Source organism: Motacilla alba, chromosome 9 (genome assembly GCF_015832195.1).
Source record: "Motacilla alba alba isolate MOTALB_02 chromosome 9, Motacilla_alba_V1.0_pri, whole genome shotgun sequence".
NCBI lineage: Eukaryota > Metazoa > Chordata > Aves > Passeriformes > Motacillidae > Motacilla > Motacilla alba.
The window spans coordinates 16,461,579-16,486,180 of NC_052024.1; the positions used below are offsets into that span (position 1 = coordinate 16,461,579).

General features: G+C 44.0%; 1 protein-coding gene across 3 annotated transcripts in view; it reads left to right on the forward strand.

The window, feature by feature from the left end:
- The window catches only part of DIS3L2 (DIS3 like 3'-5' exoribonuclease 2), a 181,956-nt gene that overhangs the window by 99,943 nt on the left and 57,411 nt on the right, over positions 1-24,602 (forward strand). For all 3 annotated transcript variants that reach the window (XM_038145249.1, XM_038145248.1, XM_038145250.1), the window contains exons 12-14: positions 8,845-8,957; positions 15,834-15,941; positions 19,324-19,557. In XM_038145249.1, coding sequence (XP_038001177.1) covers positions 8,845-8,957; positions 15,834-15,941; positions 19,324-19,557 — 455 coding nt within the window. The remainder of the gene's footprint in view (positions 1-8,844; positions 8,958-15,833; positions 15,942-19,323; positions 19,558-24,602) is intronic.

Below are 24,602 nucleotides of genomic sequence, written 5' to 3' on the forward strand. Positions count from 1 at the left end.
CAGTGAATGTATCAAATGAAAGTCAGAAGCTGTGTGAGGCAGATAAACTTTAGAAGGGTACAAATAGCTGGCAGTACATTCCCACATTGCTATCTTCAGTCACATGTTCTGTTACATGTAGGCAGCAAAGGAGTTACTGCTGTATATTGTCTTCATTATCAACTTTATGAAGCGGCAGGATCCCTCAGAATCCCAGGGTTATTGTTTGAACTTGTTATGTATTGCAATGCAGGGTTTCAGAACCCAGATGAACAGGAAAAACATCTCACACTGTAATTCATTACAGTATTTCTTGATAGTCGGCTATTATGTGGATACACAGAAAGAGTAAAACCAGGTGCAGATGGAAATGTTTTGGAAATCTTTCCAAAAAATAAACAAAACAGCTGGATGGCTAAAATTGAAATCTCAGTGACTTCCTTCTATTTCCAGAAAGTTGAAAAAATGTCAAGGCCGTTCTGTGGAAGTACATTGTATGTGTTTGGCCTAGCCCTACATCCCAAGGTCTCTTTGAATGCCTGGAATGCTCACTCAGCCTTGGATTACTGTGTACAGCAGAGATATCACAAAAGGAACTGACCTAACAGTAGAGAGAGGCTGGTCCCTCCTCACTCTAAACCTTCATTTCAGGAACAGGATGATATCCTACACCCAAAAGTACATCTCGAAAGCTGCTGGGTGTCACTTCCCATCTCTTTAAATTCAAAGGCTGCTGATTTCCTGATAGAGCCTCTTGAATCAGTCTTGGAATACAAACAATTGATGACGTGAATACCAGAAATTGTCCTTTTACCTTCATCATGTTGGCTGTAAACCTCACTGCTGAGAGAGCTGAGGGCAGTCTGCCTTGGTAGCTCTTCCCCACCAGCAGAGATTGCTTTCTGAGCCCAGGAATCTGAGTCACAGCAGCACAGCCATTGCCTCTGTGTGCTTATGTCTTGACATCTTGTCTTTATGAAGGGTGGAAGATCCGTCCTCCAAATGTTGAATTTGAGTCTGCATGACAAAGATTCATGCTGGGTCTAAGTTGTAAGTAGTCATCTAGAGGTTCTCCCAGATCTGACCATGTAATTAGTAATGGCATTCAGTGGATAAATCTGATGTGTCTGGGGTTTGTAGCTCCTCTTAAGTTGCTCGTTACTGGAGTCTTGCAAGGAAATCAATACAGTTTACAATAGCTCCCAGTGGAACTTTCTGTTTTGGCACCTCACAAGGTCTGTTTATCACTCATGCAGGCACAGAGGAAACCAGCTCTGCTGTGAACCTCTGCAGTGTAAGCAGGTACCAGCACAAGAATGGGGACAAAACCTGCATGGCCAGAAGGTGGGACACAGGCATTGCTGGAACCACTGTATCTGGTCTGTCTTCCAATGGACATTTGATATATCAAAGGAATGTCACATTCCCTTTGTTTACCATCATAATACTGTCTGGCCCCAATTGTTCTGTGCTCTTTCCTGATTTTTACTGTTGCAATACTTGTGCCCCACTTGTATCTGTATTTTTCTGTTTACATCTTGCTCAGCAGTGTGAAAAAAGTCCTTATTGGGTGTGCTTATTCTGTTGGATATCATTGCCTGTGTCCTTCAGTCTGCAATTAAATGTTTTATCTTGTACATGCTGTGTGGATTCTGTCCTGAGTATTTAGTGTTTTTCCCTCAGGAGAATTCCCTCCTCATGTAAGTATCCAACTTAATGGTGCAGTAGTAGTGCTTGCACAGAAGAGCTCTTTCATTCTTCTCCAGAGTTCTTGCATCAAGTTTTAAGGTAGTTTTCAGGACAGGTGTAGGTAGTAGGTGCCTTCTGGGTGGCAGCATCTTCTGTCACAAGGTGATGAAGAGCTGCTGTGGGTTTGCTCATCAAGCAGCTCGCTGTGTTACTCTGCCTCGCTGATGTGAAATCATCTGTGAGATCTGGAGACCTGGTTGGTGCCAGCATCGTTGTCTCCAGCTCATGGGAGTTTGGAAGTTGGGAGAACACCACCAGCACAAAGATCTGCCCTGTGTTCCCATGGGAGGATTGACCTTCCTGATCTCCTGAGAGCCTGAGAGAGTCTCATGCTGACCAAGAGCCATCTCTGAGCATCCCCTTCAGATATGGGGGGGAGGTCACCTTTCCTGCAGGATCTTGTGCTGGTTTGTGTGTAAAACTCAGGTCTCTGTAGTGCACAATGCATGAAATGCCTCCCTATGAAGGTGTCCTGGCTTTGTTTTGAGGTAAAAATGTGGCTTTAAAATTATATAAGGTGGTTTTAGGACATTGCTGAATTTATTAGCTGCTGCAGACAAAAATTTTATGCAATTCACATGAAAGACCTGCTTCCAGAATTTAATTTAGTAATAGATATAGTCTCATGGTTCTGAAACTATTTTAAGGATTGCTGATAGCTCATGGAGAACTCTAGAAAATATTTCTGCTTTTCATCTTCACTTGTCCTTTGCTGCACTTAATGAACAGATGAGTTTTGTTTTGGACCTCACCTAGAGCCAGTCACAAATTGGTTTGCACAATTGTAGTTGTCTCTGTAATGTTCAGTTGATGCAAGGGACAAAATGGCCAAAGGTCAGAGTAGCTGACCAGAGTAAAACAATACTTGAAGAATCATGTTATTCTGGATTTTAGACTCAATGATGTCCAACATTGACCTTTTAACTTAAAGAAGAAAAGAAAGTAACAAATACCCTGTTATGGTTTATTTTTTGTGAAAAACTCTGAATATTTTTTGGTTCTCTTAGAACTGCTAAAAGCATCACTTTGCAATGTCACCATTCCTGTCAGCAGTTTCTCAGATGCTTGTGGAACTTGAGGAAGTGCCTAGACTTTCAGTATGGGGGGAGTTAACATGTAAAGATGTTTTTGGGTTTTTTCCCTCCCTTCTCTTGTGATCTCATGCTGTTCCTCAGTTTGGAGTAACTGGGGCCATTCTCAGTTCTGCTCACATTGGGGATTTGGTCCATCTCCCAATCCCTGAGTTTCAGCAGTTAAATGAGGAAAGTCGCAGCTTTTATTATCTTTACATCAGCCTGACTCCTCAAGGAGAGCATGAACATTGAAGGTTTTAATTGGGATTTAAGGAGCAAAGCAAAAGCCCAGACCCAGCCAGTGCTCTGCAGCCTGAGGCTGACACAGTGCACGTGCCACCTCCCACAGTGTGTCACATGAATGGTAAGGGTCTGACCTTGGCCACCTCTCCAGGTGCTACAGACCCCAAAAAGTGACCAAGCATAGTTCAAAGAGTTGAAATTTCTTGAAACCTTGCCCAGGCTGTTCCTGGTGGTCTCAGTCTCTCTCTCACTGGTAGGTGAAGTGGGTTGTTTCTGAGGGACATTTTTCATGCAAACCAGTGGCAGAGGGGTTTGATTGCATGCAGCATTTTTTTGATTGTTACCCTTTAGAGGTGTTTGTTGTTTGTTTGGGCAGACAGTTGTTCAGTTTTGAAGTTGTTGCAACATTTACTAAGTGGATGGACGTGTTTGGATGGAAAAGTTGCTGCTCTGTGCCCTGGGCACTTGTCCTGCTCTTGAGATACAGGATCTGGTCCTTTTGCCAGTCTTCTTGTGAGGTTATGTCAAGGAAGAGACCTTTAGAGAAGGAAAAAGCTATTACTTGCCCAAAAAAGGGTGCAATTAGTTGCATTTCAGTTGGCTAAAGGGCCATCATGTGATAATTTAAAAAAATTTGGTTTCTTGGTAAACAAGTTAATGGGTTTATGCTCAGTTGCTCTGTGTCTTCAAAAAGCAAAATGGCCCTCGGGCACACAAGTAAAATTTAAGCACTGTCCTTGTTATTTTAAAATAAGTACAACACACTACTGTCTATCTTTTTGAACAACAACTTGGCTTCCTTTGTTGGAAAAGTAACCTCAACTGAGAATTAAAGCCACCCACCTCTGTCTTGAGACTCCAGAGCAGACAAAAAACTTGCTCTTTCTGTGATTCTGCTTTTACTTTTTATTAAACTCTTCTCCTCCACTTCTCCATCTTGCACTTTCTTTGCTTTCCCATTTGCTCTTCTCTCCTAATCAGTCATTATTTTTTCTCTCTTCTCTCTCTATCTTTCTATGACCATCTAAGATGGTCAGAACCCTTGAGCTGTATGTGGTCATACACATGCCAAAGAGAAGCAGAAATATTTGGGTCATGTCATTCATTTAAAAGTGTGTGTGTTAAAGGTCTGTGATGGCCCCTTCCTGGTTCCAGCAGCTTCCCCAAGTCTTGGTGCCAATTTCTGCTTCAGTGCAACTTACACTGGGTTTGTGTCCACCCCTTTATGGTCTGCAGCTCCTCTGGCTGTCCCCTCTGTAACTGTGACCCTCTGTGGCAGACACTGTCCTTCCCCTTGATGAAGACTCCTGATCTTCTGTAGCACTGCCGATAGCACCAAAATGTGCATGTAGATTATAGGCCTCATTTCTCTCTCTTTATGCAAGTTTTTCATCCTTTTACAAAGTGCTAAATATTGCTTAGCAGATAAGAGCAGCAGCATGTTACCCCCAGGGCTGTGGAATGGGAAAGAGCTGTAATTATTTGCTGCGAGAGTTTGGTCTAACCAGGGAACAGCTTGGGACTGCCTTGAACTGCTGGCAGCAGGTGGGTAGTTGGCTGTTTTCTGGATAGAGCAAACACTTTGCAGTTTGCTTTGAACTCTTCTGTATCTCACTGAAGGGTGAAGACAGTGTGGGAAACAGTATATACCAAAAACCCTGGCATTTGATTTTAAGTTGACTTAACACGTTTGCTCATGTTTGACTTCCCTCCTGAGAATGATGATGCTGGAAGGTGAGATGGAAATAAATGGGAGTGTGTCTGCATGGTAGAGAAATACTTTCTGATGTTTTATCCTTGAAGAGCTGTGTTTTTCAGTTATATGGCCCTAAAATTCACATATGCTAGGGTATGAATTGAAATTGCTTCGTCTCTGGATTTGTGCTATGACTGAGTAGGGTTGCTGAAGACAGAGAAGAGGGATTTGCTTCCAGTGTGTGTTCCCTCACATACTGTTCAAATGCATTCAACTCAACTTTCTAATTACAGGGGCAAGTGCTTGATGTGACCTGCTGGGTTGACAGCTCTTATGAAGCACTTACAGGCTGAAAATGCCTTTTCCTTCTCTTCCAGCTCCTTACTAATCCCTTTTTGTTTATAATTTTTTCAATAAAGAAGGAAATAAGTTCTCTGAACTGTTTTGTCATAGAGAATGAGATCATCAGCAAAAAAAAAGGAAAAAAAAGAAACAGCCTGTTCTTTGTTCTTCTGCAAGGTGCCACTGCTCTCCTCTGATATTAGCATCACATTGACGCACAGGAGATTTTGGGGTGGGTTCAAACAAGCCAGATCCTCAGCTCAAGGAGGACTTCTCCAAAACAACTGTGTGCCCATCGTGCTGGGGGAGACCTGCCTTTCATGGCTCTGTCACTTGGTGAGCTCCAAGAAGGGTCCAGGCTTCCAGAGAGTTGGTGAGACACAGGTCTGTTCTGTTCTGCCATTCTCACAGGCACGTGATGGTAAATGAAAGGGAAGTTGGCACAGAGCATTGGCCCAAGGGGGTTTGGGTGGCTGAGTGCCCATCCCTGTCTCTTTCTGCTTGCAGATCTCAGGAGATCTCCTCATTGCACAGGGCCTCTTCACTGGGTTTTGCAGTGCTGGGGTGTGATTTCAGACAATGCTCCTGTCTCCATCTCTGTAGCTGCAGAGAGGAGCTTACAGGGCTCAGCTGGTTAATAAAACACGCCTTGCTTGATTCTAAACTGCATTCCCCGTTGCTAAACATCTCCCAAGAGCAGCTTTGCAGTGGTAGAGTTTGAATGGCATGACAGTTTTGCATCCTCTTTCAGATGAAATGATTTTAAATGAAAGAGTCCCAGAGATCCTGAGTTAAAGAAGCCATCCAAGTGCCTTCAGCATTTTTCATTGCAATAGATGCTCCCTGCAGCTATTGCTTTAATGGCAGCATATGAAGTGTCTGGCTTAATCTTCTGTACATTTTTATGTAAATTCCTTTTAAAAAACCCTAACCTTATACTGGTAGTGTATACCGAGCATAAGGAGTTGTTGTGCAGCTTTAAGTTCCTTATTAGAGAATTTGGGATGAAAAAAAATCTGTAGTTTGTATAAGTACTTGTTTCTCTAAGAAATTTGGGGTATAAAAAGTCTGTCACAATGGAGAACTACACAGCAAGGTTTGTAGCCTCTCTTTGCTGGAAAAGTATATTTTTTCAACAAAATGGAGGTCAAGTAGACCATGTGTAGTGGCCTATGGTGTGTGGACCTTGTGGTGTCCACCCTCTATCCCTTTCCTTTGATCTCTTTGACAAGACTTTTTTACTCCATGACTTCTGGTTAAATTTGCTTTCCCTTTCAGGCCACTTTTTCTCTTTTTTTTTTCCTTGGGAAATAACATGAGACTTACAGTGAAATGTTCCTTTTGTGATTTTGTCATAAAAATTAATGAGACTAGAAAAACAGTTTGTGGACCTGGAACAGAATTCTAGTGAATAGTATTTCTCTATCCACAATGCTCTTTCACTTTAATTAGCAAATAAACCAGGGAGAGAACAGCAGGCAGGTATTTTTGTGCAGGCTTAGGCTGATACTTTGTCTAGCACATTCAAAAGCAACGATTTGAGAGAAGTCAGATTGGTTGATCACTCTGCTGTATCTTCAAGTTCTCTTGGTCTGAATATTTTGGGGGTGAGGGAGATGGGGTGATTCATACACGAGCAAGACAAACCCGAGAGCTGCCAGTTTGCATTATGTCAATGTATGTAAGAAAATATTTAGATAAAATTTCCATTAAAAGTTCAAAAGCGAGGGGCTCACTTTGACCCCAGCTTTTAGAAGCTCTGGTGGGAAACCTGAATGAAATTTAACTCTTCTCAGTGTGTTTTCGTTGGCTGACTCCATGTTTTATTATCTCATGCCATGAGATCTTTCTTGGTTTGTCGATTTTCTATTGAGGACAAAAAGTTCATGTATGTAACAGTGCACATATTGGATTAAAGTGCGATTAAAGGCATGATGTAATGACCCCCTCTCCTTTTCCTTTAGTCAATATTTGCCTGCAGGGTCAATACGTTACAATATTGACTTCAAAGTATTCAATATTTTTTTACCTTCTGAGTGTGTTGGCTTCGAGTATGTGTAATATTAAACTTGTTGGTTGAACTGTTGGTCTAAGACTTACTGTCTAAGTAGTTTCAGGCTTGGATGCCTAATCCATGTAGAGCAGCTTTCAAGGCATGTGATAATATCACAACACAGCTGTAGGCAGCTTTCTGAGGTGAACCATTTAATCTGCAGTCTTTGCTCCCAGCTTCCTGACAAGCGGTGGAATTTGTCCCTTGGTGTGCGATGGGATTACTGCCCTCTCTCCCTGCTGCCATCATGTTTAGTCTCTGCAGGCCCTTCCAGTGCTGGAGGTTATGTGGGCACATCTAAACCCCATGCCCTCTGTGTGTGTTTCTGCTGCCTTTACATCTGCGCTGTCGAGTGCACAAAGGCTGCTCAAAAAGCAAGATTATGCTTTACGTACTCACAGTGCTGTGCAAACATGGCTTAATGAGGTTAAATCGTTGTGAAGTCAAGCAGCTCTGCAGGGTGGGCTGCTACTCATTTCCCTGAGTTCCCAGCTGGGCCACAGTGGGCTGGGTGTCTCCCACTAATAGGAGGCTGAACCCTCTCATGCTTCCTCTTCATCTGTTTGCACTCCTGCTCTGCTGAAATGCTGTTCTGGTATCCATCAGAAGGGCACACAGGCACATGTACTGCTTAATGACAACAGCTATGAACCATTTATCCTTCAAAAACGTGACACTCCAGAGAAGGGCTTTGATAATGTTCTTAGCAAGGTGTATAAATAAACAGGATTGTCACCAGTGAGGGATCTTATTACTTTGTCTCTTAAAAAAAATTAAGGAAAGAAAAAATATTTATAGATACCAAGAGGTTAGTGAATTCCTCTAAAGAACCAAGTGTTATAATTAGGAACCCGCTGCACTTAGAACTATTCCACAAATAAGCACCTCAAATCCAGCCTAGTCCTTCCAGAGAAAACAAAGGTCAATAGGCTGCTTTGAGGATTAGCAAACCCGAATTTCTTGGACCCAGGTACTAATTACTTCCAAAGCAGAGGATGATCGCTACTTCCAAATCCAAATTACTGCCAAAACCTCATGATAAACCTCAGTAGTACTCCTCTCCAGCCTAACTTTGACTTAAGATGCTTTTAAACTGGACTCTAATTGAAGGATAAAAGGCCAAATCTAAAGGAAAAGCAGGGTAACGGTGGAAATATTCTTCTAGTGGAAAGCCGCACTTCTGCATAGCCTGATCCAAAGTAATTGAAGGCTTCCCATGTCCCCAGCAGCAAACTGGGCTCAACCAGGTTGGTGCAGTTCTGATAACCCAAAAGCATGTGGGACGGACTGCTCCATAGCAGGGAAATGGGATCCTGCACTGCCTGTGTGCTTGTGAGGTGGGGTTCCGTCTTTCTTTCCTGTGTTGTCTGGCAGCAAAGGGATGAGGACTGGGCTCACTATTACAGGCTCCTAACTGGAAAGATTTATCCTTTTCTGATTTATGATTTTGAAGAGTTTTCACATTTCCACCTCTGTACTTGAGGATTCACTTCTATGTACATTCGCTTGTATGTTGTAGCCAAAGTGATGGTGAATTTGAGAGCGCCCTGAGAGACCACGGTTTTCATCCCAGGTGGAAGAAGTAGAAAGAAGTGTTGGTTTTGTGAGATTTTGGCATAAAGCAAAAAGGTTGGGGGAGGGGGAGAGAGTTGAATATGTCAGTAGTTCATTTCTGCTCGCAGCCTACTGACTTCCTTGTGCAATTCCAGGGAACTTGGAAGTGGGAGTCCACATCGCAGATGTGAGCTACTTCGTACTGGAAGAGACAGCACTGGATAAAGTAGCAAGCGAAAGGGCCACCAGTGTCTATCTGGTGCAGAAGGTAAGGACAGCTTTTCCTTTGTCTGTCTGATGACTGTGCCTTCCATTTACCAAAAATTCATTTTCAAGGTTTGTTTTCAGAAGCTCACAATCATAATCTGGTTGTTATTGAGGACATCTCCAAAAATGAGTAAGTTGATGGAAACACAGAAGCTGATAGAGCTGCTCACTACCTTGGAGCTTATGGAGAGAGGCTGGGGTGGAGCAGCAGCTTGTGATCCTCTGACTGTGGTCAGTGCTGACCTGAGCCAAGCCTGACCCACCCAACCTGGCTCTTCTGCTTTGCCTTTGGGGGCTTCAGATTGGCAGATGTGGAGGATTTTGTCTTGCCTTTGGTGCAAGAGTCCAACTAATCCCTCAGAGAAAATGGATTTGTGTCAGAGTAGGGCGTAAAACACTCAAACAAACAAACAAACATCTTGAGGTAAAACAAAAGGTTTGCACTCTTACTTTATCTGGATATCCCAAATAATGGAGGAATAGTGTTCCTTCATCATGCAATGAAAGGGTGCTTGAAATTATACTGATTTTAGCTTAGCAGAATCAAAAGTTAAGCTCAAGTTTAAAGTTGACTTCTAAGCTTTACAAATGAACAGGTTCAGGTTTAACATTGTTGGAAAGGAAATGAGTAGGCTTTGTCTGTGTGTGTCTCATTTTCAGTTGCATGTGAAGGAACACTTCATAGCCCATCAGATACCAGTGGCACTGTGCATGTAGGGAAGCTGGAAAACTTGGCTGTCAGTGTCCTGTGCAGGCTTGGGGCATCAGCTGCATGAAGAGGAGTGTTGAAGCAGTTTCATGGAGCAGATTAATCTGCCTCTCCCCACACTCCCATTCAGTCAGGCTGAAGTCCTTGTCTCCACAGCCCCTTCTGGAATGACAGGACATCTTTTCTATAGTAAATAAACATGTCCTACTTGGTACTCAGGATTAGGAGTGATTCTTCCTGTCCCTTCCCTTCCTGGATGTATTCAGGGTTGTTATCTGGGGAGGTTTTTGTAATGATGCTTGTTTCAGTAGCTTCCTGTGTCCTCTCTTCACTTTCTGGATGATAAAATTATTTATGTTACACTAGTGGAATCAAATTAATGGTTTGATATCAACCTGTTTACCTTCAGCAGCTGTTCCATAGCTTTCTTTGGGTAGAAACAGCAAGGCACAGCTTTGGGGGCTCTCAGGGAGTCTGGTAGGTTTCAGCTCCCTGTGGAACCACTGTGACAGCAATACCAAAGTGTCCCTACCGCGTCAGTGGTAGTGACACCAAAAGCACACAGTTGCTCTGTGCTGAGAGACCCCAGTTCCTGTGCTTGCTGTTCTCCGCAGGTGGGAAGCAGTGTGTATCTCTTGGGAGCAGCAGTTCTGGCACCAGTCTTCCCAATCCTGCAGTCTCTCCAGTGATAAGCCCTTGGCTTCCCTCTCTGATGGATGACCTGATGATGGGAGGTGTGGGCTGGCCCAGGGGGAATGTCACTGGGGACAGCAAAGCTGTACTCCAGGAGGGTGTTGTGGTAGTATTTCCAAGTCAAAATACTGTGGTTTGCGGCCATGTGATTCTTTTAGTCAAGGAAGAAGGAAGATTTTTATAAAGAAAGAAGACATTTTTCATGAAAATCTAGTTGGATGCAGAAGCTAATTGAATTTTCTTTCAGAGTGCCTTTTCCCTCCAGCACCGCCAGTCCTGTGCAATGCCAGCATAAGTTACCTGCTGCCCTTAATCTTCAATTCATCTTCACCTACTGTGGCCCAGCACTCAGGATCAGTGTTTACCCACACTTCTGCCCTGCCGAAAACACATTTTAAAACAGCTTACTAGGTTGGATGATGAAATTTTCAATATTTTAATTGCAAGAGATAAAAGGGAGCGAGGGGATGGGCAAAGGAAAGCAGCCAGGCTGTCTGAAACAAGATGGTAGCATGACTCTTGTAGAAAATATGCTTTCCTTTGATGAAATTGTTTCCTAAGACAGCTGTGATTCTGCGAGAGGTTAGCACCATGCTAATCCTCCAAAAGAAGTTAAATAAAGCCACATATTTAATTTTCCTGAACCAGAAGGGGAGTTATTGTGTAATTGCTAGTGGTCTATTTAATACAAGTCAAAAGTTTTTGAAATAAGAATGTATCGGGTTTTAAGAAGCAAGAAAACCTAAACAGTTTCCTCTTTTTTTGGCACATCTCACAGTGTTATTTTAGGTGTGAAGCAGCTTGAGTGAGAGTTCAGCCATAAATCCCTATAATATTTTATTGGTCCTATTTTACTGGAGATCAAAGATCAGAACTGTAAGCCTGTCTTCATGTTGAGTCCAAGGACTTCAAGACATTCACTTTTGACACCAGCAGGTTGTCAGGGTGTTGATATTTTGATAATTTCAGGCTGAGTAACAAAGAGTTGCTCGAACTCTGAATTCATGGAAGTGTTGATACAACTCCTGAGGAGAAATCTTGGCTCATAAATAAATTGCCTATTTCCTTTGAGTGTCTTTTAGTGTACAAGCAAGAGATTTGCTGAGCCCACTCCACTGTTGAACTTCAGCGTTCTCCTACCAGCTCTAGTGGAAACTCTTGGTTAATACAATCTCTCCCCATTGGATTAATTATGGGAGAATGATCACCTTGGGAGTCAGTGGTGGTCATAACAAACCAAGAATTAAGGGGCAGCCAAAGCAGGATGCCAGCAGAAGGAAGTTGTTGGAAGGGAGCAAAACTGCTCATGGAACTTTGGGAAGATAAGGGATTATGCTTGTTCCTTTTTCCCTTTGGTTGGCTGACCAGTTTTCCTCTTCTGTTCCTTGAAAAGCTGCTGCATTGAGTCCATTGATCAGAGCTGCTCTGGGCTAACCTGCTCTGAACCTGGCCAGTGAGTTAGTCCTGGCTGCAGCAGATGTTTCTGATTTTATAGGGAACAAGAACTTTTATCATCTCAGCATGCATGTGCTTGCTCTCTCCCCTGCCCAGCTCCCTAAGAATGAGTCTGAGACTGGAAACTCGCATTTGGTTTCTGGAAGCACTTTATTAATTGAAGAGACAAAACAAAACAAACCCCAGGGCACTCACGAGCAGGGATTTGGATCTTCCCCTCCAGAGGAGCCAGCTGGTAAGCAGTGTGACCAGCCATGGTCACAGGTCCATCTGTTTGATAATGCCAGCATGATGGTGTGTAGGACCTCCCCAGCCCCAGAAGTGCTCTCTCTCACTTTGGTTTTCCAGTGGTGCCATTGCTTTGGCTTTCTGGGATGTGGGGCTGCCTGCAGGGAGAACCAGTAGCATGGAGCAGGCTGTCAGGCAGTGCTGGACTGCTGAGTCTCGAGGGTAGTGCTGAAGACCTTGCATTTAGGACTTGGAAATAGGGAGAGAGAAATCCTCTGTCTGTGGTGTAATTTGAAATGCAGACCTGCAGCTGCCAGCATTGATATCGGCCTTCCACTCAAAGAAGTGCCCTTTCCAGTATCTCTTGGGCACTGCTAGGCTTGTGGGGAGAGATGATGTCTTTTATTAGTCTGACTGATAGAGGGGGATTAAAACCAGACAAGCTCTTAGCACCCGAGCCCTGGTTTCTGTGACACATTCATTAGAAAGGATTTCCTGGGGAGTGTAGCTCCTTTTTCATATCGTACAATTTTTTCACCTAGCCCTGCTGGGCCTCTCCAACTGCATTTCAGCTGTAGATTCAGCTACATATATAACCCCTTTATTCCAGGTTTATGACCCCTGTATAAGCCCAGGTGACTTGATTTCCATCTGCAGTAAAATCAAGCTGAATGATGCGATCCCCAGCATAGGCACATCCGTTGCAATTTGCCAAGGAAACCGCTTCCCACTGGAGGTTCTATCCCTCGGCAGCGTTTCACTCACTGGATTCCTGCATGCCCTGGCACTCCACAGGACAGCTGGCAGACACTGCTGCCTCTTGGCAGACAGTCATGGGAAGGGCAGAGCATTAAAAAGGTGCCGGGCAACCTCTGGATTATTCAAGGCAATTCTACACAGCTCTGATATTTTGCAAATCTGGACATTAAAGATGTGCTTAGGGAAATCTCTCATCCCGTGTCTCTGTCAGAAAGAGATGGAGATAATCCTATTGCCAGAGTTCCTCTGGGCAGCCCCTGGGATCACTCCTGGAACATCTCGCTCTCTGAGTGTGACACAATTGTGACATCTTTGTGTGTTAAATGCTGGGCTTGCATTTACTGGGAATCCTTTCAGGCTGTGACCATATCATGTTAAAGAAAAAGGAAATGTGTATTTATAACTTAAACTCCTGTGCCTTGTGACAGTAGGTTTATACTCCATGTAGAAGGTGAAGAGGAATCATGATGTTAAAGCAGGAGGCAGTCAGCCAAGACTGTTGTGGTGTTGGAAACAGATTTCTTTTAATTCAGTAAGGTAGAATAAATTAGAATACCTTCAGTGCAAGGTCAGGTTATGTTATGTATGTGTTTGCTGAGCCCAGGAAAAGGTTGATTGCATTCTTACTCTCCCATGAGACTTCCTCCATGGCTTAGGGTTAAGTTACTTTGCCTAAAGTTTCTCTCCTGTAAAACAAAGGTAACACAGGCTGATGCTTCCCTAACAGTAGATTTGTTACAGCTAATTGCTTGGTGAGTGTTTAGTGCTGTAATTATGATCTGAGTTAAAGCTTTGCTTATGTTTCACATCATTGAAAGCCCTTCTATTGAATTACAGCCTCTTGAATCGGATATTAATCCTGCTCAAGTACTCTTAAAGTGAGAATGGGCTTTCGTGTTCCATGCAGGCATTTTTCTAGCAAACTGGTATTGCTCCAGGAGATGTGAAGGGAAAGAGGATGTGCAAAGGCACACTAATAATCAGTAAGTACAGACCATTATCAGATGATCAGAGTTGGGGAGAGAAAGAAAAGCAGCTTTTAATTTGGGTAGGAAGGGGCATGGGAGCTTTCATTAAATTACCAGCACTTTGTTCACTGTGACCTGAACTTCGGGGTCTTAAGGTGGTCATGGGTGATCTTAGGCAGGCGGGGATTTCCGAGAGTCTGTAAAGCTATTTTCTCTCTTTTCTGAAATGGGTTGGCATCACTTACACTGAATTTATACCCTTGTGGTGCTGGTCCTTGCAGGCAGCATGGGCAAGCTCACGTACTGGGGCAGTGAGTTATGAATGTGGCAGTATTGTTAACATTCTGTTCGCAACTGCAATAACAGAGTTGGCAGCCTTTGTGTTGTGGGAAGCAGCTTATCACAGGCTGTGCCCTTGTGACCTTCCAGGAGAACCAGGGCTGCTGATTCATGGTGTGACTCCCTGAGAGCCCCAGACCATACAGTTAACCTTTTGGCACTAGTGTGCACCGCAGTTAGAAGAGATTTATGGTCATTTTCTGGTGCCAAACCACAAATATGATTAAATGTTTTAAGTCTTTCCTTCAGAGCAAAAGGTAAGTGTAAAGTGTGTGCACCTGAGGAGAAAATGGGCCCCTGACACTGTTTTGAAGAACAGTGGTTCTCCTGCCTCCAGGTAGAAAAAGTTATCTGTGAAATCACTAAATAGGTGTCAGTGTTTGGAAGAGCTGGGATTTGTATGCCAGTCAGCTTCCTGCTGGTCCTACATTTACAGTCTGGCACACAGAGCGGTCAAAACGGAAAGTAAATTAAATAGCTAAATTACTTTATGGCACATGAGTAGAGCATTTCTCTCTGTTTTTCTGAAAAGCACCATTCCATGTTGCCACTCAAAATAAACTAGAGGAGTAAAGTAGTGGTTTTTTGAGGGCAGTTATTGCTTCTTCACGAAGGTAAATAATGAGAAGGGAAGTCAGAAGTGAAACTCAAATAATGAGTTTTGCTTCATTAAGCAGCTGCTAAAGATTATCTTTAATACAGACCACTTAGGAAATAACTCAGGGATGGTGGAAACACTTGCAGCTGCTCAAGTTTGCTCTAGCGTGAATATGCTCAAAAACTTTAGCTTTGTTGGTGTAGTCAGGTGAGTGATTTGGAATTTGGTAATTCAATGTTCAGCAGCAGAAATATTGATTAGTTGTAAGGAATTAGGACACGGGTTAAAAAATCCTGCAGAAATTTATGCTGGCTGACATTTTGTTCAAATTTTGAGTATAATAAAGTAATTGTTCTCCATTTGCAAACAGCATGGTCAATAGTCATAACACAGGTACTTTTGTTTATCTCACCTGCATCTACAAGTTCCTGTCTGTGCTGTAAAGCATGATTCAATCTTCATTGAAGCCAAGCACGGCTCCTGTGTTGCATGGGAGAAGTTTCATTTATGCTTTGCAGAGAGCAGACTTGCTTTTACTTCTTGGTTACATGGTATTCAGTGGGAAAGCAAGAAACACAGTTCCCCAATCCAACCCCTTCAGCTCCTGACTGCCAGGACCATGTTTCTTCAACATTAAATTTCCTGATGTGCCCTTCCTCATTCTTCCCAGTGCCAAAGTGGCAGTGGCAAAGAAGGGGAAAACACAGTGAACTTTTTGACCTTAAAAGTTGCAGTGTAAGTGTTTGCATAACCAAAGATGCAGATTACTCCAGGATGCTTACTCCATTCTTCAGAGGGGAGCACTGGGAATGATTCCCAGGTTGGAGACTTAAAACTGCCTCTGGTCTCATTGAGGGATGGGGCTGGTGTGGTTGTTGGTGGCCTTAGCCATGTCTGAAATCCTCTCATTTCAGAGGATTTGGTTTACTTCCTCATTCCATGCCAGCACACTGTCTGCCATGTGATACAGCTCTGGCATGGGTGATGCATCCCAGAGCTCTGACGTGGCCACTCCTGCCACAGAGAACATGATGCTGACAGCTTAACATATTTTCTCTTTAACAGATAGTCAGGGAAGCTTGTCCACACTAAAAGCCTGTGTCTCACCAAGGCTCTCGTCTCTTGCAGGTGATCCCAATGCTTCCCAGGCTGCTCTGTGAGGAGCTCTGCAGTCTCAATCCCATGCGAGACAGACTGACGTTCTCTGTGATTTGGAAATTGACTCCGGAAGGCAAGGTACCTTAGGCAGCAGGCAGTCATCCTGCTAATCAGTCCTGCCTCGTGGCCAGCCCCTACTCACGTAGTGGTAAAAATGTCATCCCTCAACACTCAGGTGGATAGCAAAGGTGAACAATACTGGAGGATGTAGGACTGTCCCTGTATACATATTGTGGAATTTCTAACTGGAATAATCCCTCAACATGGCTGGGAAAGAATGAATATTTGTATGAATCTCAGGAATGGAGAATGTCCTACTCCTTGCCAGGTCACCCAACCATTTAATGTCTCACCTCCAGCAGCAATTCAGAGCTAATGCTTTGGGTGGGATGAGATGTGCCCCTCGAGCTCGCAGGCAGTTGTGCAGTGCGGCGGATGCGGCACTGCGCCTCTGTGGCCTCTCTGGTAAACAGACTGTTTAATTCCTCTTCAGAGCTGCAAATTACATCAATCCAAATAAAGCATGATAGCCCTTCAGCAAAGGCATGGCTCCGTCCCCTCTGCATGTGTTATTTCCAGGGAGCAGTTGTGGAGGCTGTCTTTTGGTGCACCGAGCTGTCTTCAGCTGCCTGCCACCACTCCCCAGGTCTTCATTTCTCTCCCCATTCCTCTCCCACACTCTTTGTTACCCTAAAATCTCCTCTTTGGTGATCACAGGGTCCCCTTACTAATCTCCGCTTACTAATCAGGGAGGACTATAGACTGGCAGTACCAGAGCACTCGTTAGTCTATGCAAAATACACTTTTTGTACTCAGAGTTTTTTTAACCATGGTTGTTACATATAAAACTCTTTCTGCGGACAGTATTTCTTGTGCCAATTGGTAATTTCCCACAAAGATTCACCTCCTTATTATTGTCCCTGATGCTCTAAAGGATGCTGAATCTATCTTTATGCTTTTGCAAAATACAGTTGCAGTCCTGACTCTGTATTTCTGCAGTGAACCCCTGATCTGGCACTGAGGTGGATCGTATCTGTCTGCTGTGAAAAGTGTTCCCCTTCCTGTAGCAACAGCATGGTTGCTCATGAGGCCTTCTAGGAGTAGCTACTAGGTAGACCTTTTATTGACTGAGTTGTCTTTGAACAGCTAAAACTCAAGTCTTAATTAAAATAAGCCTTTAATTACATCTTGTCTCTTGTCCCATGTGATATATCCGTTGTGTTTCAAGCAGTGCTCAGTCCAACCCTGTCTGACCAGAGGGAAAATCGAGGAGCTGTAGCATTCAGCTCAGGGAGCAGACCTCTGGAGTGGTCTGGGCTGTGGCCGTGCTGTCCCTGGGAGAGCAGACTGCCTGTGGCCATCTCAGCAAACTGGTTTCTCCTACAAGGCCTTTCAGGTTGCAGCCTTACTCAAGGTCACTTGATGTGGATGTCAGGTGAAAGCTGGAGAAGAATTTATTCTTTCCAAGAGAAAAAGTGATTGTAGGGCTTTTGCCCAGGAGGGCATTCTTCTAAAAGCTGGTATTTCTAGGTGTTAGTATACCTGTATCTCAGTGCAAACAAGATCACATGCTCCTCCACGCTCTGCTGGGTGAAAGGGAGGTGAGTCAAAGGCCCCAACACAGCCCTTGAACCTCAGCTGTTGGTGGAGAGCCGTGAGAGCACTGACAGTGAGGACAGGGTGTTGCTCAGGACTGAGGGTTTTTCTCAAAAGCAGGCAGGACTGGGGAAACCTTATCATAACTTTAGAAATCCTTTAGATGCTGGTGCTCTGTGTGGACTCTGGGTGCACCAGGTTTGTTGTGATGAGGAAACTTTGCAGACTGATCTTGTTGCCTTTCACTGTAATCTCTAGGTCCCAGCTCACAACCCCCAAATCTTGCTCCTCCACTGTTCCTTGCCCATGGTACATGGGCCAGCCCATTCTTCTGGTGGGGTTTCCAAAGCAGAGGCTGCTGACCTACTGGACGTGCATCCCCTATCACCCCAAGAAGCTGAACTGCATTGAACAGATGCAGCAGAGCACAGAGCAGGTGCTGCCACCACTGTCACAACATCTCTGTCCAGCTTTGTGGCTTTCTCTTCCTTTCTTTCTCCACAGCACAGAGGAAGAGCCATGGAGAACAACCATGAGCTGATGGTCAGAGCACTGTACATTGCAAGATGCTACTTGCTGCATCTCTGCTATTAAAGCACTTTCGAAGTAGAAATAACCTTAAAAGCCCTGTGACTTTCAGAGCTCTGAGTTGCTGAGTTATGCAGCACATCTGTGATGCATTAGGGAAGGAGGCAGCAAAGGTATTTTGGGAATCAGTCCCTTCCTATTAAGAGGAAGGTTTATCTCTGAAGCAGTGTCCTTGACGAGGCTGTCATAGAGAGCTCGCCCTTCTCCCTGGACACTGTCACTTGCAGAATTTACCTTGTCCTGTTGGGCTGATGAAGGGGTAAGGTGGCACTGGCAGCTAAGGCAGAATTACAATTCTTCAATCATTCTCTGAGCACTTGTGCTTTGAATGGTTTATCACAAACTGCATCTGTCTCCAGAGCCCTCATGCCAATGCTCTTTACTTTTGTGAAAATCCTCCTGCCCATGTCCCTCAGTGCTTTATCACTGCCTTGATGAGCTGTTGGATTGATTCACTTATGTATCTCAGCTGAAAATAGGTTTTCCTGTCTGCTTGAGGAAATAATTCTGAATTCCTACTTTTACAATGGTATTCTTTAAGGAAGTTTAAAATGGGAGTAGCTTCTGGTTTAAAATAAAATAATTTTATAAGCAATTTATTGAATATTTTCCTCTCAATTCCAAAGTAGTTTGGAAGCCCAGAAAGGTTCCTGGCTTGAGTTTGGACCTAGAACCATGGACATGATCAGAGAAGCAAGGGGTCAGTGGCTGTCCATCTCTCTTCCCAGTCCTCCAGAAGTCTCTCCCTGAAGTCCTACTCAGGCACTTTCACAAGTGCTAGTCAGACGTTGGGGTTCCTGCAGTACTCCTGAAAACAGTATTTTAAGGCCAGCTCCTTGTGCCCTGGTGGCCAGACTTTAAGTCATTCTGCTGTGTTTTAGGCAGAAGAACCTCTCTGGCATGTGTGTATCTGCCTGTTGTCCCTCCTGCACCTGATAACCTGCGAGTCAGCAGACTGGGTTCAACTCCCAGATGGTCTGTAGTTCTTGGAGATCTGTGGAGGAGAGAAGTCAGGTAGAGGAGGGAGATCCGAGCAGTCTCCTATGTATGTGCAGGATATATTGTTACCTGTCACTTGCATATACACCTTACTAGATGCTAGAGAATCTGCATGGGCGAAAGGCCTGATGGTCTCAGTAGGACAAGATGTTCACTCAGAGATCACAGCTAGTGGGGAAGTCTGCTGTCATTCCTCCCAGTGTTTGTACAACTTCCCAAGCTTTTGTGCACCACAAGAACGCGTCCTCAGATCAATTTACACTTGGCAATTTTGCAGATCCTTGATGAGTGGTTTGGGCGGACGGTGATCTGCTCCTGCGTGAAGCTCAGCTACGACCATGCACAGAGCATGATTGACAGCCCTGGGAAGGTGTTGTCACCTGAAGAGCTCCCCCCTGTCTCACCCCAGCACTCGATAGCCGAGATCCAGGAGGCTGTGCTGAACCTGCATCGAGTCGCGCAGCGCCTGCGCAAGCAGCGCTTCACCGAGGGTGCCCTGCACTTAGACCAGGTGAGTGAGCCCAGCCCCTTCAGGCTTCACCAAAGCAATTTCACCTTGTACTGTCTAAGAAATTCCTGGCCAGTCTGAAAACTCAAAGGGTAAAATCAAGGCTGGAATAGAAAGGCAGGTTTGAGCGCCAATGTTGTCTCAAGAGCGGCATCAAATTATGTACCATAAGCAGTAAGTAGGATGAAAAGAAAAAAATCCCTGGTTTTTAAGGAGTGATCCATTTCCCAGCATTTTTCAAAATCCTAAAACCCTGTTGGACTGGGTAAGTAATTCATACAGTGAAACAAATCATGACAGTGTCATTCATTATCATGCGGTTCAGATATTAGTGCACATTTCACTGGGAAAGGCTCATCCTCCACATTTCTTTCTGTGCTTGCAATATTCTTGTTTTCCACAGCTTTCATAGCACTTCTCTTTGCTGGGAAGAGGGCTAAATGTTATCTAAGCTAATACTTGTAAGTGTTGGGTGTGTTTCAGAGGAAAAAATGCTAGTGAGGAGGTTTTCTGTCTGGGGTGATTTAAATAATCTTGTATCAGTAGTGGTATGTGTCATTTCTATTTTACAAGGAGATCCAGATATTTTAGGCTATCACAGCAAAAAATACTTTTGCATGATGTTCAGCTGCTCTGAGGTGGCTTCTGATAGTTTTTTTGGATAGGAGGTTCCAGTAATTTGTAGAACCCAGTGGTCTTCCTGAGCAGGAGACAAAATAATCTTTTAATATAAGGAAGCTCTATTGTTTCATTTTGCAAAACGAGTGTGAGTCAACATAAGGATATTGCTTAGAAAGAAGCTGGGAGTGGTGTAAACAGGGCTATTGTATGTAAGACATATGTTGTAACCCTTCTATTTTATTCAGCATTGTAGTGTTGTCTCCAGTTGCGGGAAAGTCTAATTTTAGAGAAGTCATTGCAGAGCAACAGGAGCAAGAAGTGTCTCTAATCTGTGACCTTCCCCAACATTCTGGTGGAGCTGTTGTGAAGAAGAGGCAATGTGCTTTCCCCCATTTCTAAGGTGGACAGAATGACAAATTTGTATCTTGAGTTTCAGCAGAGGAGTTTTTATTTTAGGATAAAGCTTCTGCTGTAGGCAGTGTAGTGTCTGGGGCTGTCTTGCCTACATCTGTTGTAGGAGGTCTCAGAGGACTGGTTCAGCACACATAAGTGAGCCTGGAGCAAGGACATTTGCTTAAGGTCTCCCTAAATTAATTTGAAAATTATTTTTGGAAATCAAACTTCCACTTTGAAGTTTTTTTAAACCTCTTCTGGGACAGAGACTTCCTTCTTTGAGGTTTAGTGTACAATGGCTAATAAACTGGGCCTTTGTTCCCAAGCACACCCTGAATGCTAGAGAAACATAAAAATCACAGCTTTTGCATGAGATTAGCTGCCTGGGAAGCCTTGGAGGTATTTGGTTTGGAAAAAGAGTCCATGGTGACTGGGAGCTGTGGCCCAGAAAGGTCACCAGCTGCCTTCCACAAGTCACTGTTACAGTGTAGTGCTGACTGCTAGCTGTGTGCCCCTGAGCTGAGTTACCTGTTATCAAACTAACCTCAGGGGAAATATGTTTTAAACCAGCTGTGACATTTTCAATGGGAGGATTTGGCCTGGGAAGCATCCTGTTCCAGTGATAGCCCATAAAAGATTAGCTGTGTTTTGTTTTGCTCTGTGCTCCTACAGAGGAGCCATTAAAGAGAATATATTGGAGCATCATTTGTGAGATTGGGATTAAAAGCCACAGCTAAGAGCACCAGAGGCTGTTGATTCCTGCTCAGCCTAGTTCCCAGCCATCATGATAAACTGAGTTATGTGTCACAAGTGGCACTTTACACTGTGCAGAATCTCTCTCCCCTGGCAAGAATGTCAAAGTAATGGTCTTTGAGAAAGAAGCGTATTTTAGATCAAGGGACACTTTCACCACATTTAGTGGAGTCAAGTACTGCCCTGATAGCTTTATTTTGATTAACTACACCCTCCCCAGCCCATGGAGGAAGTGGTTGCTCCAAGGCCTGAGTATGAGCAGTGTGCGAGGGACAGGTTTGGCGGACGTGGCCAGTGGCATATGGCAGCACAAAGCAATCTGTGTCCTTTAGCAGAAGGGAACAAATTCCTCTACTCTTGCTTCCCCAGTTCCCTGAGTTCCCATGGGCACAGTTGTGTGCCATGTCCCACTTCCAGCCCCAAGTGAGCAAGCCAGGGTGGGTCCAAATGGGAAACACACCTTTCTAATCACTGGACCTCTCGCTGATTTCCTGTTGAGTAATGTCAATCCTGAACAATGGAAGACAAACTCCAGCAGGAAGCTTGGGGCAGTGAATTATCGGATTCCAAATAAATATGTGAGTGAAGGAAATGATCATCTCACAGTCCTAAGGGTGGGGGTGGCTGAGCATGGGTGACTCCTGTGCTTTTTTTTCCAAGGGATGCGAGCCCTCTTCCTATACATTGTGTTATGTTTGGGAGTTCTACCATGAGATAACTCCTGATTGAACAGTGATGACTTTTTTTGCTTACTTCCACCCTGCCATTTTTCAGTGTGAAGTGTTCCTGTGCTTCTTGGTGGTATTAAGAAAATCCTGGGAGAAAGAATCTCCCATCCTCCTTTGCCACTGGCTGTGGTGGCTTTGGGCTGGTGCTCTCCCTGTCTGCCTCAGTTTTCTCTTTAGGCTGATACTGATCTCTCCCATAGTATCCATGTAGTTTAGGATTTATTCTCCAAAACTAAGAACATTTCTCAGATGAAGCCATTCAAGGGCATATCTTTTGTAACAGCAGAAATATTGGCTGGCCAAGGAGCTCCTTGGACGTGACACAGGATGGCTCCAGTAGGATGCAGCAGTGTCAGGCTGGTCCTGCTGGGGTGAGAAGAATGTTTCCTCTTTGAATGTCACTGCTGAATTTTTATGACCTAAAGTGAGAGCAGCATCTGCTTGCCCATAGTTTTATCTTTTAGCAGCAATTTTAGAAGCAGGAATCTCCATAGCTCAATGGATGAAGAATATACAGATATATATATATTTTAATAACTTAGGAATTACATATCTGGGTCACACAGAAGACCATGAGACATTACAGAGAAAATGTACACAGTCTGGAAAGGATTTGTGGGTTCAGTGTCAGTTATATGTGTGTTTCTTAGGGCTGTGCAATTTTGAATTCTTGCTTTAGTTTAATCCTGGCTGTGACTTTAACCTACATACCTGTGACCCATTCTTTCTCCCCACTCCCCAGTTCCTTTCATGCCTCTGCAGAGGTCTGGGAATCCTGCTGGGACTGCAGGGAATCCTGCTGCATTGGACCTTGGGTCTGAGGACTATGTTTGCAACCAGAGCCACACATCAGTCATTCCGTGGGGATCCAGCTGTCCCTATAGGCCCCTTCTGGGGCTTTTTCCCTAGAATATGGTTTCCTGTGCTGCCTACCAGCTTCCTAGTTCCAAAAAGCAGCTGAGCTGAGTTTTAAAGGTTTAAAGACTTTGCACCTTCAACAGCTAAGAAGCTTATGAAACTTTGTCCACACAGACAGAGATTAATGTATTTCTTCTCATTCAGAGCTGCAGCTTTTAGGTGCAAAGGCAAGAAGTCTTGTATGTGACTAAGAAAAAATGTTCAGGTATTTACGATATTGTCTTCCCCCCCCAATACCTCCTTCCTGCACAGGACCATGAAATGCCACCTCTGTGCTGTCCTCTCACAGCTCCTGGTGTACCCAGTCTGTAAATTGGAACAGAGATCTGACCTGGTTTAAAAAGCAAAGTGAGCGCAACCCACAGCTTTGCTTTTTTTTTCCTGGCCAGGTTACTTTGAAGCTGGATCACTTCCCCAGCCCACAGCTTTTAGAAACACTAGCCAGAGAATCAGATAGAAACTCGCTTTCAACAAAAACCATCTAGTTTGCGGAAAAGCTTCTTAGCTCCAGCCTGCCTAGAGGAGACGTGCTGATAAATGGTTCTCTTTTGGCCTCAGCAGTTTAGAAATGAATCACGAGGACAGATGCCTACGGGAAGACAGGTTAAAAAGGATTTCTGTGCCTTTTTAAAATGAGAATACCCCGGGATGCTGATCTGTCTCTATGACAACTCTCTGTGAGCTAAGCATTTCCTTTTGTTGTGCCAGTGATTCTACCTTTACCAGCACATTTACACCTGGGTGCTCAAAACATCAGCATTGACCAAAGATCCTTGTGAGAACAACCCAAAGTGCATTTGCATTGTACCAGTTAATGGCACTGAATTGTTTGCTAGAAGAGCTTTTCTCCTTGTTTTCTGCAAAACAGATATTTAGCTTTGCAGGTGTGTGGGAAAAGGGAAGGAAAAAAAATAACAAAAATGACAAAGGTGAGAGTGCTACAGGAATTTGAGTGTTGTATTGGTAGTGAAATGGTCTCACTTCTGCTTGCTCCCAGCCTGTGTATGATGCCATTGTCTTGTCATGTGAGCAAGGGTTGCTGTTCCCTGTGGGTCTGTATTGTTTTCAGTAACTTCGAGGTAGTAAAAATTGTATTGTTGTAGCTCTGTAGCACACTAGAGGCCTATGATCTTGTGCCATGGCTGCTGAGGATAAGGAAATCAGTGATCTTCAAGAATAGCTTTGTTTATTTAAGGCTGGTGGTACTGCTAAAGTAAGAGAGCGTTTAATAGAGCTTCAGGAAACATAGGGAAACAAGCATAGAAGTCCCAAACACCAAGATGTGTGCAGAATGCCAGCTCCAAACCACCCAGGTATGTGACATCTGGGATTTAGTAGCCAGCTCTGTATAGTTTTTGAAGCCCTCAGAACCTAGTCTGCCTGCTTGGTGCAAATGGCTTTGAGAAGTTGACTCAGGGCACTCACTCATGGAAAGCAAGGAGGAGAAAGGACACTGCCTGTGACACTGTATGTTGGGAAATTTAGTTTTTGGTTGTGGCTAATGGGATAGCACAGAAATACATATTTTTAGACAGCTGTCCTTGCTAATGCTAGTTAATTGTAAATCTCAAGAACCACAAATGAATTACTCTCATTATTAACTTTTTCCAATATGAGCAACTGCTGGAAATAATT